Here is a 23,349-nt window from a genome sequence, read left to right on the forward strand (position 1 = left end):
GGCGTTGTGCTTCTGACGGGAAGTAAATCAGACCCTTGCGTGTAACAAGCAGTAGAGCGCAGACATAACAATGTTATTTCCATAATGTTCTTTCTGCAATAGGACTTATAGCGCTAAACAAATTAAATTAATACAATACAGCACAGAAACCGTGGAGCGCAGGGAAGCTATGCAGGAGATACTAAATGGACATTTAGAGAGTGATGAGTGTGTATGAAAGATTCTAGAGCGGGGGCCTCTCGAGCTATGCGGGGATGTGAGTTCCATAGAATCGGAGCTGCACGGCTAAATGCTTGACCCCCAGATTCATTAAGGGAGGTACTAGATGTGTAGGGCAAGTTCCTCGGTAGAGGACTCTATAAAGAGCCGCCTTACAGGCATTTACTTCCATAGAAAAGTGCTCATGGAGCCTTATTAAAACGTTCCCTTACACTTGATCAACTCTAACCTTTCATGGTGAAGACTAGTAGCCCCCTGTGCCCTGACTGCACGCTGAATTGAGGAGGCTCCCGCCACTGTTCCAGGGCAGCGGCAAGCTGGAAGGAAGGTGCGGGTAATTAAGGGATATAATTAGCTTTGTGGCTACTAACTACGAGGAGCCTGGGCAGAGCTAAAGGAGGTGGTATCCGTCCAATTAAACACCATTGTGTAACTTATGCTTCAGCTGGTTTAGAAGGATTTGGTGGCTCTGAAAAGAGCCTTTGTGTTGCTGCGTGTATAGGAGTGCCGAGTGTCTATGCCCTCTCCCCTCGGATTCTGCGGGCTAGCTGGATGTCTTTGGGCATGATGGTTACCCTCTTGGCGTGGATGGCGCACAGGTTGGTGTCCTCGAACAGCCCCACCAGATAAGCCTCACTGGCCTCTTGTAGGGCCATAACGGCAGAGCTCTGGAAGCGCAGGTCGGTCTTGAAGTCTTGGGCGATCTCACGCACCAATCGCTGGAAGGGCAGCTTGCGGATCAGCAGCTCGGTGGATTTCTGGTAGCGGCGGATCTCTCTGAGAGCAACAGTCCCGGGACGGTAGCGGTGAGGCTTCTTCACGCCGCCGGTAGCTGGGGCGCTTTTCCGAGCAGCCTTGGTTGCCAGCTGCTTGCGGGGAGCTTTACCTCCGGTAGATTTGCGGGCGGTCTGCTTGGTCCTGGCCATCTCTCCTCACGAAACACGTCTAAAGGCAAAAAAACGAATACATATAGAAAGCAGCCGCTAGCATCTCTATTTATGCACTGTGCTGCGCTGTCATTGGATGAGTTAAAGGCGCCTTTCATCCTGATTGGCTTAGGCATATGCATAGTACTTTTCAAAAAGCCCTCCAAGACTTTAGGGTTTCTCCCGGGTGCGGCAACAAAATCAGTCTCCATTAGAGGTTTTATCACGTTTCAGCCAGAAGGATTGCTGTATTCCGGGAAGTCTATGCTGGCATTCTAGCCAGGGGAGACAATCAAAACACACACACACATAGCAGTGATACAAGCCTCAAGTCTAAAGAGTCTTGAAATAGAAACCTTATTACATACAGTACTGTGAATAGCTACCGTCGGCGGGAATAGTACGTATGGGGACAGATGTGCCTCACCAGCTGTGCTCTCTACTGTCCGGGAGATCACAGTATATGTCTGCAGTAAAAACATCAGCGATTAATATGTCTGCTTACCAAGTAACATTCACGATACGATAGTCATTTGCATATTACAGCATTAAGAATACATTTATCTGGTAGATCTCAATTATCATATTATGAGAAGCTTTAGAACGGAGAATAATCAGATCTTCTGCCTGCATTGGGGACGATGTGATACTAATGTGAAACAGTAAGTAGTGTTACACTATTGTTACTATTCTATGAATACATCAGTAGATACTATCAATACCAAAGTATCAAATAAAACCACAAGCCAAATCTCATTAATCTGAGAAAGACAAAGTACAATACATGGAGAACACAGGAGGACATTTGTCTAGATAGTGTAAGGGTTTGCAATGAATGGGCTATTGGTGGAAATAACAATCAGATACAAGTGAATCACTTTTTCTTTTTGTATAGCTGAATTATTATAAATGCATATTTAATGAGTTAAGTTTCATTTCCCATTTATAAAAACAAACAAACAAACAAAAAATAAGGGGTTGTTTGTTTAAGAATTGGCAAAAGGTGTATTTTATTATGTTCAATCGAGTTTAAAACTCTTATAGGGGATTATATTGCTATGAGCACAATGCACATTCAGTGACCTGAATGTATGGGAATTAAGAATAAAAATGTAATGTCATAATAATGACTCACTATGCTATGGTGCACTACAGAATACCTACAGTGAGTGCTCCTCCTTTTATTCTATCTGTGTAGGGGTTGGGTGTGCTACTGTCCATTACTCCTCATGCAATTCTATACCTATTACTGAGATTTAGTTAGTACTAAGGGAAGAGAATATTATAAATGAATAATCCATACTAAGGCAGATGGTGATTGGTGATTACCTCCTACATGGTGCCAGGTGGGATGCTTAGGGGCTACTGGCTTACCTATTGGACCCCTTGCATGTGCTACCATCACTGGAGGACAGACGGCATTTATTTCTTAGAGCGGTGGGTAATTACATTTTAGTAAACTGTTGAGAAACCTTGTGAAATATTTTGGAAATGTTCACACGACCATTTCTATATTTCCACACACTTTTACATCACTGGTGTAAAATAAAGAGTCAAAAGGATTACACCAGGCATGTCCAAACTGAGGCCCTCCAGCTGTTGTGAAACTACATATCCCAGCATGCCCCGACACAGTCTTGCTGTCAGAGAATGCTAAAGCTGTGTCAGGGCATGCTGGAAAGTGTAGTTTCTCAACAGCTGGAGGGCCGCAGTTGGGACATGCCTGGATTACACTGTACAATATGAGTAGAAATGAAACAAGCAAAACTGTTTAGGAACAGAAACTGGTTGTCTTGCTCCTTAAACTTTGCCAGCAAAATGGCCACCGTTGCCATGGTTACTAGAAATTGCTAGGCAACCGAAAATGGTTGTCATGCTTAATCTACTTGGCCTGAAAAATGGCCACTTTCTCCTGCAGGGTCCACAGGGTATCCACAGGATACATTGGGATATGGATGAGCGACAGCGGATCTTGCACCAATCGGTCAAAGCTTTCTGGGCTCCCAGTACGCAGTGGGCCCGTCTATATATACCTGCCACCTGGCTCAGGCAAATCAGTTTTTAGTTTGGTGAGGCAGGAGCCGGACCATGGTCTAAGGGCTGCTGGTTTTTGGCAGCCATAAGCTTTTTTACTTTATTTTTATAGTCTTACTATTTTTTTCTGAGTGATCTTTCTAAACAGCGTCTTATACGTACCTTAGAAAGAGTCACTCCAACTACTCCCCGCCGAGTCGCGACAACGCTTACCCACGAGTACAGTGCTGTTTCGGCGGGCGTCTGTGTCGGATAAAACTAGCAAGTCCAGCAGACGTTACCAGGCTGTGGCCGGAGCACGGGAGGAAGGTAAGGCATAGGTTCCGCTTAGAGGGGGAACATGGACACAGCCGCACTCTTTTGGGGGAAACTACCAAACAGTCGCTGACGCGGCTGCCACCGAGAGTGCACAAGTGCTAGGCCTTAGGGATCAAAGGCTCCAGGAGTAGCATGAGGCTGCGATCCCTAATTTTGAGATCAGCAGTGGGGAGACGGATGCACCCCTGGTCGCCCCTCCCCCCCCGATTCACGACCAGTTTCCTCCGAGTCTCCTGCCATAAACTGAAGCGGCTGTGTGACTGGTGCATCAGTGTTCACTTGGCAATCTGTGTTCACTATATTTTCACGGAGCGGCGGTGGACACTTATAGCATATGGATCCACTCGTATTTATCGATTCTGGAAGCGGGGTAAGTCTCCCTGTATCCCGCTCTCCTGAGTGGGGGCTATAAAACACTAAGTGGGTCATTCAGACCTGATCGCATGCTGTAGTTATTTGCAGCCGTGCGATCGGGTCTGAACAGCGCATGCGTGGGGGCCGCAATGCGCAGGCGCGTTGCTGGCCGGCGATGGCCATCACTGGGCAGCGACAAAAATAATGAAGAAAGCATTTGCAGCAGCAAACACAAGAAGATTGACAGGAAGAGGCCGTCCGGGGGTGTCAACTCACCGTTTTCTGGGAGTGTTGAGGAAAACGCATGCGTGTCCGGCCGTTTCCATGGAGGGATCCTGACATCAGCTCCAGCAAGGATCATTGCAGCGGGTGAGCAAGTCCTGAGCTGTGCAGAGACTGCACAAACTTTTTGTTTGTGCAGCTCTCTGCACAAGCGTTTGCAGCCATACACAGCAATCCCACCTCCCCTGTGGGTGGCGATTACCTGGTCGTAGCAGTGCAAAAAATAGCCTGCATGCAACCATGTCTGAATTAGGCCCTAAGTCTCTATCTACCTTTGAGTACAAATAGTTGGATAAGGGCATAATGCATATGAGTTTGATAATATTACTGTGGTTTCTTTTGCTATGCGTCTGAATACAGTTAAAGCATTTTTATAAAGTAATGCAGTAATATGTTTCTCCTACATACGTGAACTGTACCTGTAGTTGAATATGTGGTCATATTGCTTATTATACTAATGTATAATCTGTGACTGACTGTTAGTGTGATTGCTGACTTTGCTATAAATTCTGTCAGTTTTCTCTGTTTACTCTGATCCTCAATGCTGGTGCTAAACAGGGTAGGGTCGGATTGTATGTCACTTTAACACATTTTAAAGTGATTACAGTCACAAATTGTGTATTACACTGTTAAATTGTCTGATTATTTATCATGTCTTAGAGCAGAAAAGGTGAGGAAAACACACTCACATCAGCACCAACACTCATATCATGTTTGTCATGTAAAGCTGGGTTAACATCTCAGGATCTGGTTCAAGATGGGTTGTGTGCAAACTGTATTAGCTTTCACCAAGGTCTCTTGAAATATTCAAGGCAGATGCAGGTGTAAGTTGATCCACCATGGGCTATGTTTGCACAGGACATTATCCAGTATAGCTGAGTGGATAATTCCAACTTCTGTACCGGTGATAGGTTGCACTATTATATGTGCAGCACAGGGGAAGCAGTAGCCTCTCAACAGAAACAGGCTGAAAAGCCAGTGGTAAGTAAATCATTTAGACACAAAACAACATCTTCAGAGTCTACACATGTTTCAGATGAGGACTCATCAGAGGACGAAGACTCATTACACTCTGGTTCTGAATATGAGGATGAGGAAGAAGGTCTCAGCTCAGTGGACATATCTGAGTTGATTACTGCAATGAAATCCATTTTATCCTTAGAAGAATCAACATATACTGTGTTAAAATCCAAGGCACCTTTATTTAAACGTCCCAAAACAGGTAAGACTGAGTTTCCTGGATCAGAACAGCTGACGGAAATTATGGAAGAGGCTTGGGTTATGCCCAGTAAGAAATTTAGAATTCCTAGGAAATGGAATTCCAATTACCCTTTTCTGACTGAGGACTGTTTAAAGAGAGAGGTAGCCCCTAAAGTAGATATGCATGTGATTCGCTTAGTGCAAAAATCTACATTACTTCTGCCTTCAACATCAATAAATGATGTCACGGATAGGAGAGTAGATGGTTTGCTAAAAAACAACAACTTTTTTTTCCCTGTCTGGGGCAATCATTAGACCAGCCATGGCCTCAGCCTGGATGGCTAAAGCAGTGGCTGTCTGGCAAGATGCATTGGTAGGGGAAATTTCAACGACATCCAGAGAGCAAAAATCCCATGTGACACATATCAAACAGGCTGCAATATTCTTGGAAGAAGCAGCCTTAGATATGGGCACTATTGCCTCTCAAACATCAGCCTCAAAATTAGCCGCTCACCGAGCAGTTTAGCTACGCACCTGGAAAGCTGATTCAGAATACAAAAAAGATAAGCCATCAGCCTGATGGTGCGGGCCTCCACCTGGGGGAACCCAGGGTGGGAGGCCGACTAATTCATTTTGCACAAATCTGGCAGCAGTCTACCACAGATGCCTGGGTGCAAGAAGCGGTGTCTCCCAGTTATGCGTTTTCTTTCAGGAAAAACCCTCCTCAAAGGTTTTTTTTTTTTTTGTACCAGCCTTTCTTTGGTAGAAACGAGGGCCAGGGTTTTGCAAGAGGCAGTTCAGAAATTGCTTCAGTCAGGAGTAATCATTCCTGTTCCTCCTGCACAACAAGGACAGGGTTTCTACTCCAACCTGTTTTTAGTCCAGAAGCTGAACTAGTCGTTCCAGCTCACACTCAATCTAAAAATGCTGAACAAATACATTTGGGTACCTCGGTTTCATATGGAGACCTTACATTCCATCATTTTGGCTATGGAACCATGGGATTTTATGGTATCCCTGGATATACAGGATCCTTACCTGCATGTTCCTATAGCTCTGTCCCATCAGCGCTATCTCAAATTCGCTATCCTCCAACAGCATTTTCAGATTCAGGCTCTGCCATTTGGTCTGGCCACAGCCCCCAGAGTATTCACCAAAAATGTGGTGATTATGGTAGCTTATCTCCGCCAGCAGGGGATAAGAATATTTCCATACCTCAACAATCTTTTAATCCTGGCACAGTCTCAGGTATTGCTTCTGTGTCATCTGCAACATACAATAGAGTGTCTGCAGAAGCACGGTTGGCTCATAGATTGGGCAAAATCATCTTTTGTTCCGTCATAACGGATGACTCATTTGGGGCTGTATTGGATTTGAGCCGTCAGAGAGTAATTTTACTTCTGAGAAAAATATCCAAACTTCAGTAAAGGATCCAGGAGCTTCTACACTGTCGAAGAGTATAAATTCTCGCAGCAATGTGTGTGATGTGTCTAATGGTGTCAATTTTCAACATGGTAGAGTATGCTCAGTTCCATTCAAGACCTCTGCAACATCGGATCCTTACCAAGTGGAATGGGGTCATCAGACAATAAAAATGCAGACTATGATTCTTCCTCTGGAAGGAAGGAGGTCATTAGCCTGGTGGCTACAGACAGCCCATCTGGACAAAGGGAGACCCTTTTGGATATCAGATTGGGAAATTCTGACAACAGATGCCAGCCTTCAGGGCTGGGGAGCAGTGTCAGGAAGAAATTGCTTCTAGGTGCAGTGGACCAAGGAAGATGGATGCCCTGTCAGTGAGATGGGACTTTCGTCTGGCCTATGTGTTTTCTACCATCACCCTGTTAACCAGGGTGGTGAGAAAGGTAAAAGTATGGATGGTGTAATGGTTAGCATTACTGCCTCACAGCACTGAGGTCATGGGTTCGATTCCCACCATAGCCCTAACTGTGTGGAGTTTGTATATTCTCCCCGTACTTGCATGGGTTTCCTTCGGGTACTCCGGTTTCCTCTCACAATCCAAAAATATACTGGTAGGTTAATTGGCTTCCAACAAAGAAAAAAAATAACCCTAGTGTGAATGTGTGTCTGTGTGTACATGTGATAGGGTTTATAGATTGCAAGCTCCACTGGGGCAGGGACTGATGTATATGGCTAAATATGCTCTGTAAAGCACTGCAAAATATATGTATAATATATAAATAACTGGTAATAATAATAATAATAATAATAATAATAATAATAATATGTGTACACTATATAAAAAACTGGTGGCGGTAGTAATAATAATAATAATAATAATAATAAAAAGGAAAAGTGCCGTTATACTAATAGCTCCGGCTTGGCCCATAAAACATTGGTACACAGATCTGCAGAGGATGTCGATGGATGCTCTATTCCTACTACCTCAACATCCAGATCTACTGATTCAGGGGCCTTGCCATCACAGACATCTGGATTGACTGTCTTTGATGGCGTGGCTCTTGAGACCTCCATCCTGAAGTCAAAAGGATTCTCTCAACAGGTAATTCAAACAATGCTTAGAGCAAGGAAAACCTCCTCAGCTCGCATTTATCACATAATATGGCAAGCCTATATTCAATGGTGCAGTGAACGGAAACTTGACCCCAGGTCTTTCAGAATTTCCAGAATCCTAGCATTCCTTCTGGTTTAAGGGTGGCTTCCTTGAGAGTGCAGGTGTCAGCACTAACTGTATGGTTCCAAAAGAAAATTGCCAACCTACAGAATGGGCACACTTTTTTCCAGGTAATGCTGCACATTCAACGTCCCTCTGTTCCTCCTACAGTGCCTTGGGATCTAAGTTTAGTTCTAAAGGCCCTTCAAGTTGCCTCATTTGAACCACTTAAAAGAGTAGATTTTAAATGGTTGACAGCTAAGGTTCTCTTTCTTCTGGCTATGGCTTCAGCTCGAAGAGTTTCAGCATTTGGCGCATTATTATTTTGTCCTCCATTTCTCATTTTTTATCCAGATAGATCGGTTCTCAGAACTAAATCTGGGTATCTTCCTAAGGTGGTGTCTAAATTCCACCTTTACAAAGAAATTGTAGTCCCGGCTTTCCAGGGGCCAGACCTATCTGCGGGAGATGCATCGTTGGAAATTGTCCATGCCTTAAGGATCTACGTAGATCGTACCAGTGCTATCAGAAAGACAGATTATCTCTTTGTTCTCTACGGATTTCATAGGAGAGGGTGGCCTGCTGGTAAGCAGACACTGGCGAGGTGGCTTTGGATGACGATTTCAGAAGCATATTCGAAGGCTGATCTCCTGTTTCCGGATAATGTCTCTGCTCACTCTACTCGTAAAGTAGGTCCATCATGGACAGCACAGCATGGTGCTTCAGCAGAACAGATATGTAAGATAGCCACATGGTCTTCCATTAACACATTCATTAGACATTTTGCTTGTGGATACCTTTGCCTCTCAGGATGCTGAATTTGGGCCAAGCATTCTCCTGTCTAATCAGGAGCGTTGCCACCACTAAATTGCTTTGGGACATCCCAATGTATCCTGTAGATACCCTGTGGACCCTGCAGGAGAAATATAAGTTATGGTAATAAGTTACCATTGATAACAGTATTTCTCCTATGTCCACAGATATCCCACCTTGACGCACCTGATTTGAGGATCCTTTTACTCACTAAACTCTTCCCTCTTGTACGGAAGGGTGGGAGGTTGTGCATGTGTGGTCTTCTCGCCTGATTAGTGCTCTACATGATGCTCCTGCCTTAAGCTTTGGAAAACAACTGATTTACCTGACCCAGGAGGCGAGGATATATGGACGGGTCCACTGCATGCTGGGAGGCCATAAAGCTTTGACCGATTAGTGTAAGAACCGCTGTCGCTCAACCATATAACAATGTATCCTGTGAAACCTGTGGATTTAGGAAAAATACTGTTATCAATGGTAAGTTCTTACCATAACGTATATGTTGCTATGGTTGCCGAACTGTTGCCAGGGAACAGAAACTGGTTGTCATGCTTAAATCAAATTTGCCATCAAAATGGCCACTGTTGCCATGGTTACCCGACATTGCTAGGGAACTGAAACTGGTTCAATGTTTAGACTACTTGGCCTTCAAAATGGCCAGCATTGCCATAATTATCGGACATTGCTAGGCAACTTCCCTGGAGCACTTTCCCAGCTGGTATGGAGCCACCCAGGTGAAAAGAGGAACAGTTTCCCCGAGTTTTGGGGCTTGTTCTTGGGGAATCTATACAAAGCAAAGGCCCTGGTACTGGAAAAACCGGTTTAATGTCTCATACTGATGTAACGGTATTGGGCAGCATGAAGCCTATTACTAAGGGTAAGGCCGAAACTAGGATTTTCGCCACCAGGGAAAAAGCAGTGATTCCCCTCCCCAAAATGTGTTTATAAAAAATGTTATTATTAATAATAACAATAGTAATATTAATACTAATAAAATAAAAATATAAAAAAAAAAAAACCCCTAAGACTAAAATAATCACATTATCAAAAATTTAGAAAAAAGAGGGATATTTTGGACAACATCCCCCTATGTGATCCAAATGCCCTCTGCGTCACATACCCCATCAGCGGCGTGTTTCACTACATTCCCCCCTGTGTGTCCCCACACATTGCACTTTATCATAACACCTCATTACTGCACTACATTCCCCTATCCACTGCACTACATCACTACACTACATGCATTCACATCAGTCCCTGCCCCAGTGGAGCTTACAATATATATTCCCTACCACATGCACCACTTAAACAATTTTTATTGGGACTCAATTAATTATATTTTTGGATTGTGGGAGAAAACTGGAGTACCCGTAGGAAACCCATGCAAATACAGGGAGAATATACAAACTCCACACAGTTACAGTAGAGCCATGGTGGGAATCAAACTAATGACCTCAGTGCTGTGAGGAAGTAATGCTAACCATTACACCATCCGTACTGCCTCCGAGAAGCTTTAGATCTGAGTATAATCAGAAATTCGGAATGTGCTGGAAACTATTATACTAATAGGAAACAGTAAATACCATTGTATGTACTTGCAAACTATACTCACTAATTCCAGGGAGATATTAATATGAATGCAGATATACATAAAAATAAAAATAAGAAAAGTCACAACTACATATGTCAAAAACACTGTCTATGACATAAAATAATAATGATGATTTCATTTTTAAAACGTTAATACATTAATCATATTAGGTCATATTAGGTCATCGCTACCGTACGGTAGCTTTAGAATGGAGTATGAACAGAACTTCTGCGTGTGTGAAACGATATGATACTAATGGGAAACAGTATTATTCAATTGTAACTATTCCATTGAAACATTTGGATACAATCTGTGAAAGTATCAACTTAGACCACAAGCTAAAGCTTATGTATCCGGGAAACTGCATGAAGAGAATATAAAGCTGCTGTGTACTGTATGTGGATTGTACAAAGGGGATTTTCATCTGCTCAGTGGAGACTAATTTCAGATACAATAGTCCCTGTACGTAAAATCAACCACTTATTGTTCTATTTTAGTTACTGTCTTTTTCTTTATGCAGATATATTTATTTGTTTTTATATCCATTTTACATGTTCTTGAAAAAAATAAACATTAAAAGTATTGAAAAAAAAATATTTTTATGGGTCAGCTTTTATTTCTATTTTGTTTCTACCATCCTTGGGGCCCCAGAAATCCCTAGTAGTGGCCCAGGTCTAGCTCCGTGTTCTCCCTACCTGCTCTGGAGACTCTCAATGCTCTAGATCACAGGTTCTCAAACTCGGTCCTCAGGACCCCACACGGTGCATGTTTTGCAAGTCTCCTCACAAAATCCCAAGTGAAATAATTAACTCCACCTGTATACCTTTTAAAATGTGTCAGTGAGTAATTAATACACCTGTGCACCTGCTGGGTTACCTGCAAAACATGCACTGTGTGGGGTCCTGAGGACCGAGTTTGAGAACCTCTGCTCTAGATCACAACTCCAGCATGCAATCATGGGTTGGGGAAGAGAGTGAGACCTGGATGGTACTTGCTGCTGGCACACGCCCTCCAGTTAGTAGTCATCGGTATTTTTCAAGAACCCGCTTCCATCTCCATTTGCCTTCCATTCCTCAATGTCGATCCTCTCCTCTCAGCTAGTTATTTTTTAACAAGCTACGTCATTTAAATTTTATTCCGCATAACTATTGTGAGCATATAATTCTTCAATATCTTCCTATCTTCTCCTATTTGTTCTTCCTTTTCCTCCCCCGTGTTCCATCACGTCTCCCCCGATTTTCCCCTTGTCTCTCCCATCTCCCCGTTTGTTTCCTGTTGCCATCTTTACCCATTCACCTTTATTTTCCCCCTGTTTCTCTTCCTTTCATCCATTCCTTCCACCTGCCACTACCCTTAGAGGTCCCCTTATGTATCCCCATATTTCTGCCTCTCCATTTTTCCCTCTGTACCCTTATTATTCTCCATATTATTACTGTCTCCTTTTATTTGTATCACTATTCATACCGATTCCCTCTGTTGTTCCTTTTGCTCCTCTGATCTCCCACTCCTCGTCTCCTTATTTCTCCCGTCTCCAGATATTGTACCCTTTATTCCTATGGTCTCACCCTATTGCTCCCATGTCCTCTTTTAAAAATATCAGTCTCCTATCAATGGGAACGGGACCCCATAGCCCACCTACTGACACACTTAAGATGCATAGATATGCATCAATGTCTATATGGATCATTATAAGAACATGTGGAGAAAACGCCACCAGCATTTTTCAGGACATGGAGAATCTCAGGCCGGCATGATTATTCTGAAGCTGATTATGCACGCCAGATATCTTTCTTTTATTTATTTAGTCAAAGTAACTAGAGTTCCCAGACAGGAGTGCCAATACCTTGTGGGGCAACCTGCCTGTGCTATCCATCCGGGTGTACAGCATCCCACACATCACCTTTATGTCTTTCAAAATGCGGCATCCTCTGCACTGATTATGCCCCAGCCACCTTTGTTCGGTGTAGTGCCTGGAGGAGAGAAAAGTGCCCGATGAGACATTTTTCGCTTCGCAGAAAAGATGTATTACACGCCAGCCAGATCATGCCTGGTCTAGGTGAGCTGACAGGGGCTATTCCCGGCACTCTTCACAGCGCATAGGCTAGCAATGACAGTAAAGGGTTAGGGGAGACCTTGGAGTACTGGTGTGGTGCAGAGAGCCAGCTCGCCGCTCACCTCATGCCCTATAAAAGACTGTTTTTCTGCGCTAGGGAAACACAAGGTGAGAGCAGATTCCCCCGTACACTCAGACAGGGAAGAGTTTACACGGCTGCTCATTCCGCCAATGGGAGCACAGAACACCTCACTCTCGGCAGCCAATCACAGCACAGCCGGCAGTGTATATAAAAGACGTGAGTCAACACCGGGCGTTGTAGTATTATTGATTAAAGTTAAGTTCTGCAAACATGGCGGAAACTGCCCCCCGTCGCCGCCGCTGTTCCTCCATCAGAGGTCGCAGCCAAAAAGAAGAGGCAGCCGAAGAAAGCTGCTGGAAGAGCAAAGAAGAGCGGCAAGTCTTCTGGACCCAGCGTCTCCGAGCTGATCGTAAAAGCCGTGGCCGCCTCTAAAGAGCGCAGCGGGGTTTCTCTTGCCGCCCTGAAGAAGGCTCTGGCTGCCGGAGGCTACGATGTGGAGAGGAACAACAGCCGCATCAAAGTGGGGGTGAAAGGATTAGTGACCAAAGGAACTCTCACCCAGGTGAAAGGTACCGGCGCTTCCGGCTCCTTCAAGCTCAATAAGAAACAAGTGGAAAGCAAGAAGGCCGCCCAGAAGTCCCTGAAGCCCAAGAAACCTGCAGCGAAGAAAGTGGCCAAATCCCCGAAGAAGCCCAAGAAGGCTCCGAGTGCAGCCAAGACCCCGAAAAAGGTGAAGAAACCCGCTACAGCGGCTGCTGCCAAAAGCCCAAAGAAGCCTATAGCCGTGAAGCCTAAGAAGGCGGCCAAGAGTCCCGCCAAGAAGGCGGCGAAGCCCAAAGCTGCCAAGAGTCCGGCCAAGAAGGCAGCGAAGCCAAAAGCCACAAAAAGCCCGGCCAAGAAGGCAGCTAAGCCTAAGAAAGCTGCGGCCAAGAAGTGATTGTAAAGCCGCAGCCTCTCTTCCTTGTTATCCCCCAAAGGCTCTTTTCAGAGCCACCCACCCTGTCGCGGCAGAGCTGTAGGCGCACGATGTGATCTATTGGGGGACTAAATAAAAACTGTAGTGAAGAAGTCGCTACATGTGGCAGAAATATCTAGTTTGTCCCTTACACATCAGTCCTAGAAACATAGCTCTTGATAGCAGGATATGGACCACTTGGCCCATCTACTCTGCCCCATGCAGTCACTGCATAAGTGGGATATGCAGGGGAGCGGGACTAAATGCAGTTATCTGTTAAATCTGCAGATAGATCGGGAACGTATACACTAAAGTGTCGGGTTCTTCTATCTCCAGCCGCCCGTAGTAGCTGAATGGTTGTTTTATGTGTACTTGGTCGTACAGTCTGGTGTAAGGAACAGCACCGCGTGTTCTGCACGCCATTCCCGGTGATGTACAGACTGCGAGGTACCCGGACAAGGTATAATTGTTTGCTACAAAAAAAAAATGCCTCCCTTGAAAATACAGCCTGTTCCTATAGCTCGTTTCTGGATTAATGTAGGAGACCCTTAAATTAGTTAATTAACGTTCAAAGCCTGCAGGACCCCTCTATGGACTAGGCGGCGGGTGGCAGGCTGTGTGGTGCCCTGGATGATATGTAGTCCTGCAGCGCTTGGTGCCTCCTTTCCCGAGCCCCTTACCTCTCCCAGGCATTGTCCCCCCAAAAAATGAATTATGTAACCTGGCTGCTTTCATCAAATTTGCATATAAGCTGAGCTGCGCTGATTGGTAGAAGTAAGCATGTCCCCCTCCACCGATTGGTTTAAAGAAGAGCGGTTACATTTTTCAAAAACTCCGCCGATAAGCTAAGCTGTAAGAGAACATGGATTTCCTAGTGAATACTTAGTTTGTCCTTCATAAAAAAAACTTGTGTCCAACAGCTTAGAACTAGTCAGCCACCGACAGTGTGTTGTGCCATCTTCGAAACAAAGGATCATGGCGGTACCTCTAGGACAAATCTACTCACGTCTCACCCACTGCAAGAATTCATAAACATTACACATTAGTAGTGGCCAGCTTGGGCATAAGCTCACTAAAATACTGGCCCGGTCCTTTCATCATCACTCCAAATAAAGACAGCAACCACTAGCGGTGTGCCTAATGTGAGGGAACGATTAAGTACTAGGACCCGGCTTATAGTCAGAGTACAGCACTACACAGAGACGTTGGGTTACAGATCTTTCGTAGAAGAGATGGGCGGCCCTGAAAAGGGCCTTTGTGTGCGGGTGATGGTATTAGATGCGCCTCGGTGTTTAGCCTCCGAAGCCATACAGAGTGCGGCCCTGGCGCTTGAGAGCATAGACCACATCCATAGCGGTGACCGTCTTCCTCTTGGCGTGCTCGGTGTAGGTGACGGCGTCCCGGATCACGTTCTCCAGAAACACCTTCAGCACCCCGCGGGTCTCCTCGTAGATGAGGCCGGAGATACGCTTCACGCCTCCTCTCCGGGCAAGGCGGCGGATGGCAGGCTTGGTGATGCCCTGGATGTTGTCCCGCAGCACCTTCCTATGGCGCTTAGCGCCTCCTTTTCCGAGCCCCTTACCTCCTTTACCTCTTCCAGACATTATTCAATAGCTAACGACAAAGAAATATGAGGCAACCCATTTTCGGTTGCTCTTTAGAAAGAGGTAAGCGGACCTGATGGGTGACTGAGCACTTTGAGAGGCGGAGTCATGGCTATAATTAGATGTTAAAAAGTCACTGCCTTACCATCAGATTAGGGGCATAAGATGTATACGCAATATAAAGTTACACTTAGCTAAGATCTTTTTTCCCATACAATTCCTGTACTTGGTACAACATAATATTCAACCTAAGATACAATGTAATATTATCCATACTGAGTCCCATTCTTATCAACGTCCCAACATTTGATATAAGGCTCATAACAGATGATATAGATGACGACTGAGAAATAGCAAATCAGAAAAAATGAAATGTCATAAATATAGGACAGCATAAAGTATAATAAATATATATATATATATATATATATATATATATTTATTAGCACTGCACTATAATTTATTTTATATAATAGATTTCTTTATTTAGCACACTGTTGTTCATAGACTTATTTTTATTGAAGTAAAAAAAAAAAACATTTAGAATTTAACCGTTTTAATATCCATTATTATATATTGTCCAGATAAATAATAGGTATATAATAAGTGACTTGCACAACCTCATTGGGATTGGAGGATGAAAATTCAAAATGGACCAATGAGTCGAACAGATTTCGGCGGGACAAAACAAAATCACTCCAATGACATGCCGCTTCTGGCTGGTCAGTGTAACGTCTGTCCCGGGCTCGGTCCGAGTGTCAGCTCTGCGCTTCGGTCTCTCTTCTCCCTGTAATAATGAGCGCCGCTGATACTGCACTCAGCCAGTCCCGCTCCGGAACACTGCTGCTCAGCCACCCCCTGTATCTCTGTTACTATAGGGAGCACAGCTGGCACGTGTACCTAAGCCAGCATTGTATTGTGCGATCATAAAGATCTCCTTTCATTAAATGCAGCTAAACGGAACCTGATGTCTTATAATGGATTCGGTGCAATATACCTGCAGTGATACCGGAGATTGGATCCCGGTGTTACACGTGCAGTGATACAGTAACAATAGCATTCTACACAGGGCATCTTGAAAGACAAACAACCTTTTAGCAACTGTGTTTATAGGAGATTCAAAGTGATACGAACAACGGGACCAATTGCTACAATCTACTGATACTTTGTAACATTGGAATAAGATACAATAATTCTCTAGTTCTGCAGCAGCTACACGGGCAGTCACTGCTCTATGGATTGCTTTATGTAAGCACTAATGCTGACATCTGTAATATGATGACTATATGACCCCGCTTTAGTTTGGAAGTGAATATACAGTTCATGGAAGCGGAGATACAATAAGGCAGATTTGCAAGTAGCACATATAATACCCATCATAGTTTCAGCCCGATTAGAGAGGAGGTGGGTGGCTCTTAGAAGAGCCTTTGTGTTGATGTGGGTCAGAGAAGGGGGTGATTACTTGGCGCTGGTGTACTTGGTAACAGCCTTGGTGCCCTCGGACACGGCGTGCTTGGCCAGCTCTCCCGGCAGCAGCAAGCGTACGGCGGTCTGGATCTCCCGGGAGGTGATGGTCGAGCGCTTGTTGTAATGAGCCAGGCGAGAAGCTTCCCCAGCAATGCGCTCAAAGATGTCATTGACAAAGGAGTTCATGATGCCCATAGCCTTGGAGGAGATGCCGGTGTCAGGGTGCACCTGCTTCAGCACCTTGTAGACGTAAATGGCGTAACTCTCCTTCCTGCTCTTCCTACGCTTCTTCCCATCCTTCTTCTGGGTCTTGGTCACCGCTTTCTTAGAGCCTTTCTTAGGCGCCGGAGCAGACTTTGCTGGATCAGGCATTCTTTAGGATCTCTTCGACACAATGTAGAAAATCTGTGCGGTCATCTCACACATCTGTTTTATTTATAGGCAGCTTATGCAAACGAGGCATCACCAATGCAAGCTACACTATTGGGTAGAAGTGTCATGTGACACTGGTAGGCATCGTAACCCCACTCTTCTTTTTGCGGATTGGTCTGTGGATGAAGTTGAGCTGCATTGTTTAGCTTGTAAGCAGACCAATCACAGAGCAAGCAGCATGTCGCTTCTGAGTATATATGTAAGAGGAGGGCGGTGTTTTAGAGACATTTCTCTCAGTGTTTCTGTTGAAAGAGAGACTCTTTTATCTCATTGAACCTCGCAAGCATGTCTGGAAGAGGGAAACAAGGCGGCAAGACCCGTGCTAAGGCAAAGACTCGCTCATCCCGGGCCGGTCTCCAGTTCCCAGTCGGTCGAGTTCACCGTCTGCTGAGGAAGGGAAACTATGCGGAGCGTGTGGGAGCCGGTGCCCCGGTGTATCTGGCCGCAGTACTGGAGTACCTGACGGCTGAGATTCTTGAGCTTGCCGGAAACGCCGCCCGCGACAACAAGAAGACCCGCATCATCCCCCGCCACCTGCAGCTGGCTGTGCGCAACGACGAAGAGCTCAATAAACTGCTCGGTGGGGTGACCATCGCCCAGGGAGGCGTTCTGCCCAACATCCAGGCCGTGCTGCTGCCCAAGAAGACCGAGAGCCACAAACCAGCTAAGAGCAAGTGATTTCACTGCTAGATACTTGTCCCCGCAACACAAAGGCTCTTTTCAGAGCCACCCACCCTGACCCCAAAGAGCTGATTCATGATATGCTGTACATGTGGGAGTAAGTAGCCCGCTGTTTAGCGGGATAGGTGCGAGTATCGTACTTGGCGTTGTGCTTCTGACGGGAAGTAAATCAGACCCTTGCGTGTAACAAGCAGTAGAGCGCAGACATAACAATGTTATTTCCATAATGTTCTTTCTGCAATAGGACTTATAGCGCTAAACAAATTAAATTAATACAATACAGCACAGAAACCGTGGAGCGCAGGGAAGCTATGCAGGAGATACTAAATGGACATTTAGAGAGTGATGAGTGTGTATGAAAGATTCTAGAGCGGGGGCCTCTCGAGCTATGCGGGGATGTGAGTTCCATAGAATCGGAGCTGCACGGCTAAATGCTTGACCCCCAGATTCATTAAGGGAGGTACTAGATGTGTAGGGCAAGTTCCTCGGTAGAGGACTCTATAAAGAGCCGCCTTACAGGCATTTACTTCCATAGAAAAGTGCTCATGGAGCCTTATTAAAACGTTCCCTTACACTTGATCAACTCTAACCTTTCATGGTGAAGACTAGTAGCCCCCTGTGCCCTGACTGCACGCTGAATTGAGGAGGCTCCCGCCACTGTTCCAGGGCAGCGGCAAGCTGGAAGGAAGGTGCGGGTAATTAAGGGATATAGGCCGTGAGCTTAGTGGCTACTAACTACGAGGAGCCTGGGCAGAGCTAAAGGAGGTGGTATCCGTCCAATTAAACACCATTGTGTAACTTATGCTTCAGCTGGTTTAGACGAGGCTGAAGTTAGCTTCTTATTCGGCCAGCTTCTTATTCACTTCTTATTCAAGCTCCAGCTTCTTATTCACTTCTTATTCGAACTCCAGCTTCTTATTCAGATCATTCAGTTTCGCAAGGGTTAATGAGTCTTCTGTCACAAATTTGACACCTGAAATCAACAGAGTAGGGTCCCTTGCATGTGACCCACTTGTATTTTGCCTGGCCCAACACTGTTTTGGGCATGAAATACACTGGCAAAGTGGGCACACACACCATATTTTACCATTTTGAATAAGTAGCTGTAGTTTTGCAAGGGTTAACCAGTCTTGGGCCACAAATCTGACACCTGAAATCAACAGAGGGTGGTCACTTACATGTGACGCAGTTGTATTTTGCTTGGCCCAATGCTGTTTTGGGCATGAAATATACTGGCAAAGTGGGCACACACACCATATTTTGCCATTTTGAATAAGTAGCTGTAGTTTAGCAAGGGTTAACTAGTCTTGGGCCACAAATTTGACCCCCAAAAACAACAGAGGGTGGTCACTTATATATGACGCAGTTGTAATTTGCCTGGCCCAACGCTGTTTTGAGCATGAAATATACTGGCAAAGTGGGCACACACCATATTTTGCCATTTTGAATAAGTAGCTGTAGTTTAGCAAGGGTTAACTAGTCTTGGGCCACAAATTTGACCCCCAAAAACAACAGAGGGTGGTCACTTACATATGACGCAGTTGTATTTTGCTTGGCCCAACGCTGTTTTGGGCATGAAATACACTGGCAAAGTGGGCACACACACCATATTTTACCATTTTGAATAAGTAGCTGTAGTTTTTCAAGGGTTAACCAGTCTTGGGCCACAAATCTGACACCTGAAATCAACAGAGGGTGGTCACTTACATATGACGCAGTTGTATTTTGCTTGGCCCAACGCTGTTTTGGGCATGAAATACACTGGCAAAATGGGCACACACACCATATTTTGCCATTTTGAATAAGTAGCTGTAGTTTAGCAAGGGTTAACTAGTCTTGGGCCACAAATTTGACCCCCAAAAACAACAGAGGGTGGTCACTTACATATGACGCAGTTGTATTTTGCTTGGCCCAACGCTGTTTTGGGCATGAAATACACTGGCAAAGTGGGCACACACACCATATTTTACCATTTTGAATAAGTAGCTGTAGTTTTTCAAGGGTTAACCAGTCTTGGGCCACAAATCTGACACCTGAAATCAACAGAGGGTGGTCACTTACATATGACGCAGTTGTATTTTGCTTGGCCCAACGCTGTTTTGGGCATGAAATACACTGGCAAAATGGGCACACACACCATATTTTGCCATTTTGAATAAGTAGCTGTAGTTTAGCAAGGGTTAACTAGTCTTGGGCCACAAATTTGACCCCCAAAAACAACAGAGGGTGGTCACTTACATATGACGCAGTTGTATTTTGCCTGGCCCAACGCTGTTTTGGGCATGAAATACACTGGCAAAGTGGGCACACACACCATATTTTACCATTTTGAATAAGTAGCTGTAGTTTTGCAAGGGTTAACCAGTCTTGGGCCACAAATCTGACACCTGAAATCAACAGAGGGTGGTCACTTACATATGACGCAGTTGTATTTTGCTTGGCCCAACGCTGTTTTGTGCATGAAATACAGTACACTGGCAAAGTGGGCACACACACCATATCTTACCATTTTGAATAAGTAGCTGTAGTTTTGCAAGGGTTAACCAGTCTTGGGCCACACATTTGACCCGCAAAAACAACAGAGGGTGGTCACTTGCATGTGACCCACTTGTATTTTTCCTGGCTCAACGCTGTTTTGGGCATGAAATACACTGGCAAAGTGGGCACACACACCATGATTTGCTATTTTGAATAAGTAGCTGTAGTTTTGCAAGGGTTAACCAGTCTTGGGCCACAAATTTGACAACTGAAATCAACAGAGGGTGGTCACTTACATATGACCCACTTGTATTTTGCTTGGCCCAACGCTGTTTTGGGCATGAAATACACTGGCAAAGTGGGCATAGACACCATTTTATAAATTGCCATTTTGAATAAGTAGCTGTAGTTTTGCAAGGGTTAACTAGTCTTGGGCCACAAATTTGACCCCTGAAATCAACAGAGGGTGGTCACTTACATATGACCCACTTGTATTTTGCTTGGCCCAACGCTGTTTTGGGCATACAATACACTGGCAAAGTGGGCACACACACCATATTTTGCCATTTTGAATAAGCAGCTGTAGTTTTGCAAGGGTTAACTAGTCTTGGGCCACAAATTTGACCCCTGAAATCAGCAGAGGGTGGTCACTTACATATCACCCACTTGTATTTTGTTTGGCCCAACGCTGTTTCGGGCATGAAATACACTGGCAAAGTGGGCACACACACCATATTTTACCATTTTGAATAAGTAGCTGTAGTTTTGCAAGGGTTAACCAGTCTTGGGCCACAAATCTGACACCTGAAATCAACAGAGGGTGGTCACTTACATGTGTCGCAGTTGTATTTTGCTTGGCCCAACGCTCTTTTGGGCATGAAATATACTGGCAAAGTGGGCACACACACCATATTTTGCCATTTTGAATAAGTAGCTGTAGTTTAGCAAGGGTTAACTAGTCTTGGGCCACAAATTTGACCCCCAAAAACAACAGAGGGTGGTCACTTATATATGACGCAGTTGTATTTTGCCTGGCCCAACGCTGTTTTGAGCATGAAATATACTGGCAAAGTGGGCACACACCATATTTTGCCATTTTGAATAAGTAGCTGTAGTTTAGCAAGGGTTAACTAGTCTTGGGCCACAAATTTGACCCCCAAAAACAACAGAGGGTGGTCACTTACATATGACGCAGTTGTATTTTGCTTGGCCCAACGCTGTTTTGGGCATGAAATACACTGGCAAAGTGGGCACACACACCATATTTTGCCATTTTCAATAAGTAGCTGTAGTTTTGCAAGGGTTAACTAGTCTTGGGCCACAAATTTGACACCTGAAATCAACAAAGGGTGATCAGTTACATATGACCCACTTGTATTTTGCTTGGCCCAACGCTGTTTTGGGCATGAAATACACTGGCAAAGTGGGCACACACACCATATTTTGCCATTTTGAATAAGTAGCTGTAGTTTAGCAAGGGTTAACTAGTCTTGGGCCACAAATTTGACCCCCAAAAACAACAGAGGGTGGTCACTTACATATGACGCAGTTGTATTTTGCTTGGCCCAACGCTGTTTTGGGCATGAAATACACTGGCAAAGCGGGCACACACACCATATTTTGCCATTTTGAATAAGTAGCTGTAGTTTAGCAAGGGTTAACTAGTCTTGGGCCACAAATTTGACCCCCAAAAACAACAGAGGGTGGTCACTTACATATGACGCAGTTGTATTTTGCCTGGCCCAACGCTGTTTTGGCCACGAAATACACTGGCAAAGTGGGCACACACACCATATTTTACCATTTTGAATAAGTAGCTGTAGTTTTGCAAGGGTTAACCAGTCTTGGGCCACAAATTTGACACCTGAAATCAACAGAGGGTGGTCACTTACATATGACCCACTTGTATTTTGCTTGGCCCAACGCTGTTTTGGGCATGAAATACACTGGCAAAGTGGGCACACACACCATATTTTACCATTTTGAATAAGTAGCTGTAGTTTTGCAAGGATTAACCAGTCTTGGGCCACAAATCTGACACCTGAAATCAACAGTGGGTGGTCACTTACATGTGACGCAGTTGTATTTTGCTTGGCCCAACGCTGTTTTGGGCATGAAATATACTGGCAAAGTGGGCACACATACCATATTTTGCCATTTTGAATAAGTAGCTGTAGTTTAGCAAGGGTTAACTAGTCTTGGGCCACAAATTTGACCCCCAAAAACAACAGAGGGTGGTCACTTATATATGACGCAGTTGTATTTTGCCTGGCCCAACGCTGTTTTGAGCATGAAATATACTGGCAAAGTGGGCACACACCATATTTTGCCATTTTGAATAAGTAGCTGTAGTTTAGCAAGGGTTAACTAGTCTTGGGCCACAAATTTGACCCCCAAAAACAACAGAGGGTGGTCACTTACATATGACGCAGTTGTATTTTGCTTGGCCCAACGCTGTTTTGGGCATGAAATACACTGGCAAAGTGGGCACACACACCATATTTTACCATTTTGAATAAGTAGCTGTAGTTTTTCAAGGGTTAACCAGTCTTGGGCCACAAATCTGACACCTGAAATCAACAGAGGGTGGTCACTTACATATGACGCAGTTGTATTTTGCTTGGCCCAACGCTGTTTTGGGCATGAAATACACTGGCAAAGTGGGCACACACACCATATTTTGCCATTTTGAATAAGTAGCTGTAGTTTAGCAAGGGTTAACTAGTCTTGGGCCACAAATTTGACCCCCAAAAACAACAGATAGTGGTCACTTACATATGACGCAGTTGTATTTTGCCTGGCCCAACGCTGTTTTGGGCATGAAATACACTGGCAAAGTGGGCACACACACCATATTTTACCATTTTGAATAAGTAGCTGTAGTTTTGCAAGGGTTAACCAGTCTTGGGCCACAAATCTGACACCTGAAATCAACAGAGGGTGGTCACTTACATATGACGCAGTTGTATTTTGCTTGGCCCAACGCTGTTTTGGGCATGAAATACAGTACACTGGCAAAGTGGGCACACACACCATATTTTACCATTTTGAATAAGTAGCTGTAGTTTTGCAAGGGTTAACCAGTCTTGGGCCACAAATTTGACCCCCAAAAACAACAGAGGGTGGTCACTTACATATGACGCAGTTGTATTTTGCCTGGCCCAACGCTGTTTTGGGCATGAAATACACTGGCAAAGTGGGCACACACACCATATTTTACCATTT

At 44.7% G+C, this 23,349-nt stretch overlaps 4 protein-coding genes and 1 pseudogene across 4 annotated transcripts; 2 read left to right on the forward strand and 3 right to left on the reverse strand.

Moving 5' to 3' along the window:
- Positions 1 to 678: 678 nt before the first annotated feature.
- Positions 679 to 1,174, reverse strand: LOC134994277 (histone H3). Its single transcript, XM_063950938.1, has one exon. The coding sequence runs from the start codon at positions 1,143 to 1,145 to the stop codon at positions 735 to 737; it is 411 nt and encodes a 136-aa protein (XP_063807008.1). The 5' UTR covers positions 1,146 to 1,174; the 3' UTR covers positions 679 to 734.
- An 11,241-nt stretch (positions 1,175 to 12,415) lies between these two features.
- LOC134994275 (histone H1C-like) lies at positions 12,416 to 13,444 on the forward strand. Its single transcript, XM_063950935.1, has 2 exons — positions 12,416 to 12,428; positions 12,768 to 13,444. Exons 1-2 carry the CDS (start codon positions 12,416 to 12,418, stop codon positions 13,442 to 13,444), a joined length of 690 nt encoding a protein of 229 aa, XP_063807005.1.
- A 1,250-nt stretch (positions 13,445 to 14,694) lies between these two features.
- The window catches only part of LOC134994280 (uncharacterized), a 49,844-nt pseudogene continuing 41,189 nt past the window's right edge, over positions 14,695 to 23,349 (reverse strand).
- Positions 16,474 to 16,963, reverse strand: LOC134994288 (histone H2B 1.1-like). Its single transcript, XM_063950948.1, has one exon. The coding sequence runs from the start codon at positions 16,903 to 16,905 to the stop codon at positions 16,525 to 16,527; it is 381 nt and encodes a 126-aa protein (XP_063807018.1). The 5' UTR covers positions 16,906 to 16,963; the 3' UTR covers positions 16,474 to 16,524.
- Positions 17,166 to 17,696, forward strand: LOC134994286 (histone H2A type 1-like). The gene has a single exon (XM_063950945.1). The coding sequence runs from the start codon at positions 17,251 to 17,253 to the stop codon at positions 17,641 to 17,643; it is 393 nt and encodes a 130-aa protein (XP_063807015.1). The 5' UTR covers positions 17,166 to 17,250; the 3' UTR covers positions 17,644 to 17,696.

This window comes from Pseudophryne corroboree, unplaced genomic scaffold (genome assembly GCF_028390025.1).
Source record: "Pseudophryne corroboree isolate aPseCor3 unplaced genomic scaffold, aPseCor3.hap2 scaffold_1294, whole genome shotgun sequence".
In the NCBI taxonomy this organism is placed as follows: domain Eukaryota; kingdom Metazoa; phylum Chordata; class Amphibia; order Anura; family Myobatrachidae; genus Pseudophryne; species Pseudophryne corroboree.

Coding starts and splice junctions, on each gene's coding strand:
- LOC134994288 (XM_063950948.1), bottom strand. CDS start 16,905: ATGCCTGATCCAGCAAAGTCTGCTCCGGCGCCTAAGAAAGGCTCTAAG.
- LOC134994277 (XM_063950938.1), bottom strand. CDS start 1,145: ATGGCCAGGACCAAGCAGACCGCCCGCAAATCTACCGGAGGTAAAGCT.
- LOC134994286 (XM_063950945.1), top strand. CDS start 17,251: ATGTCTGGAAGAGGGAAACAAGGCGGCAAGACCCGTGCTAAGGCAAAG.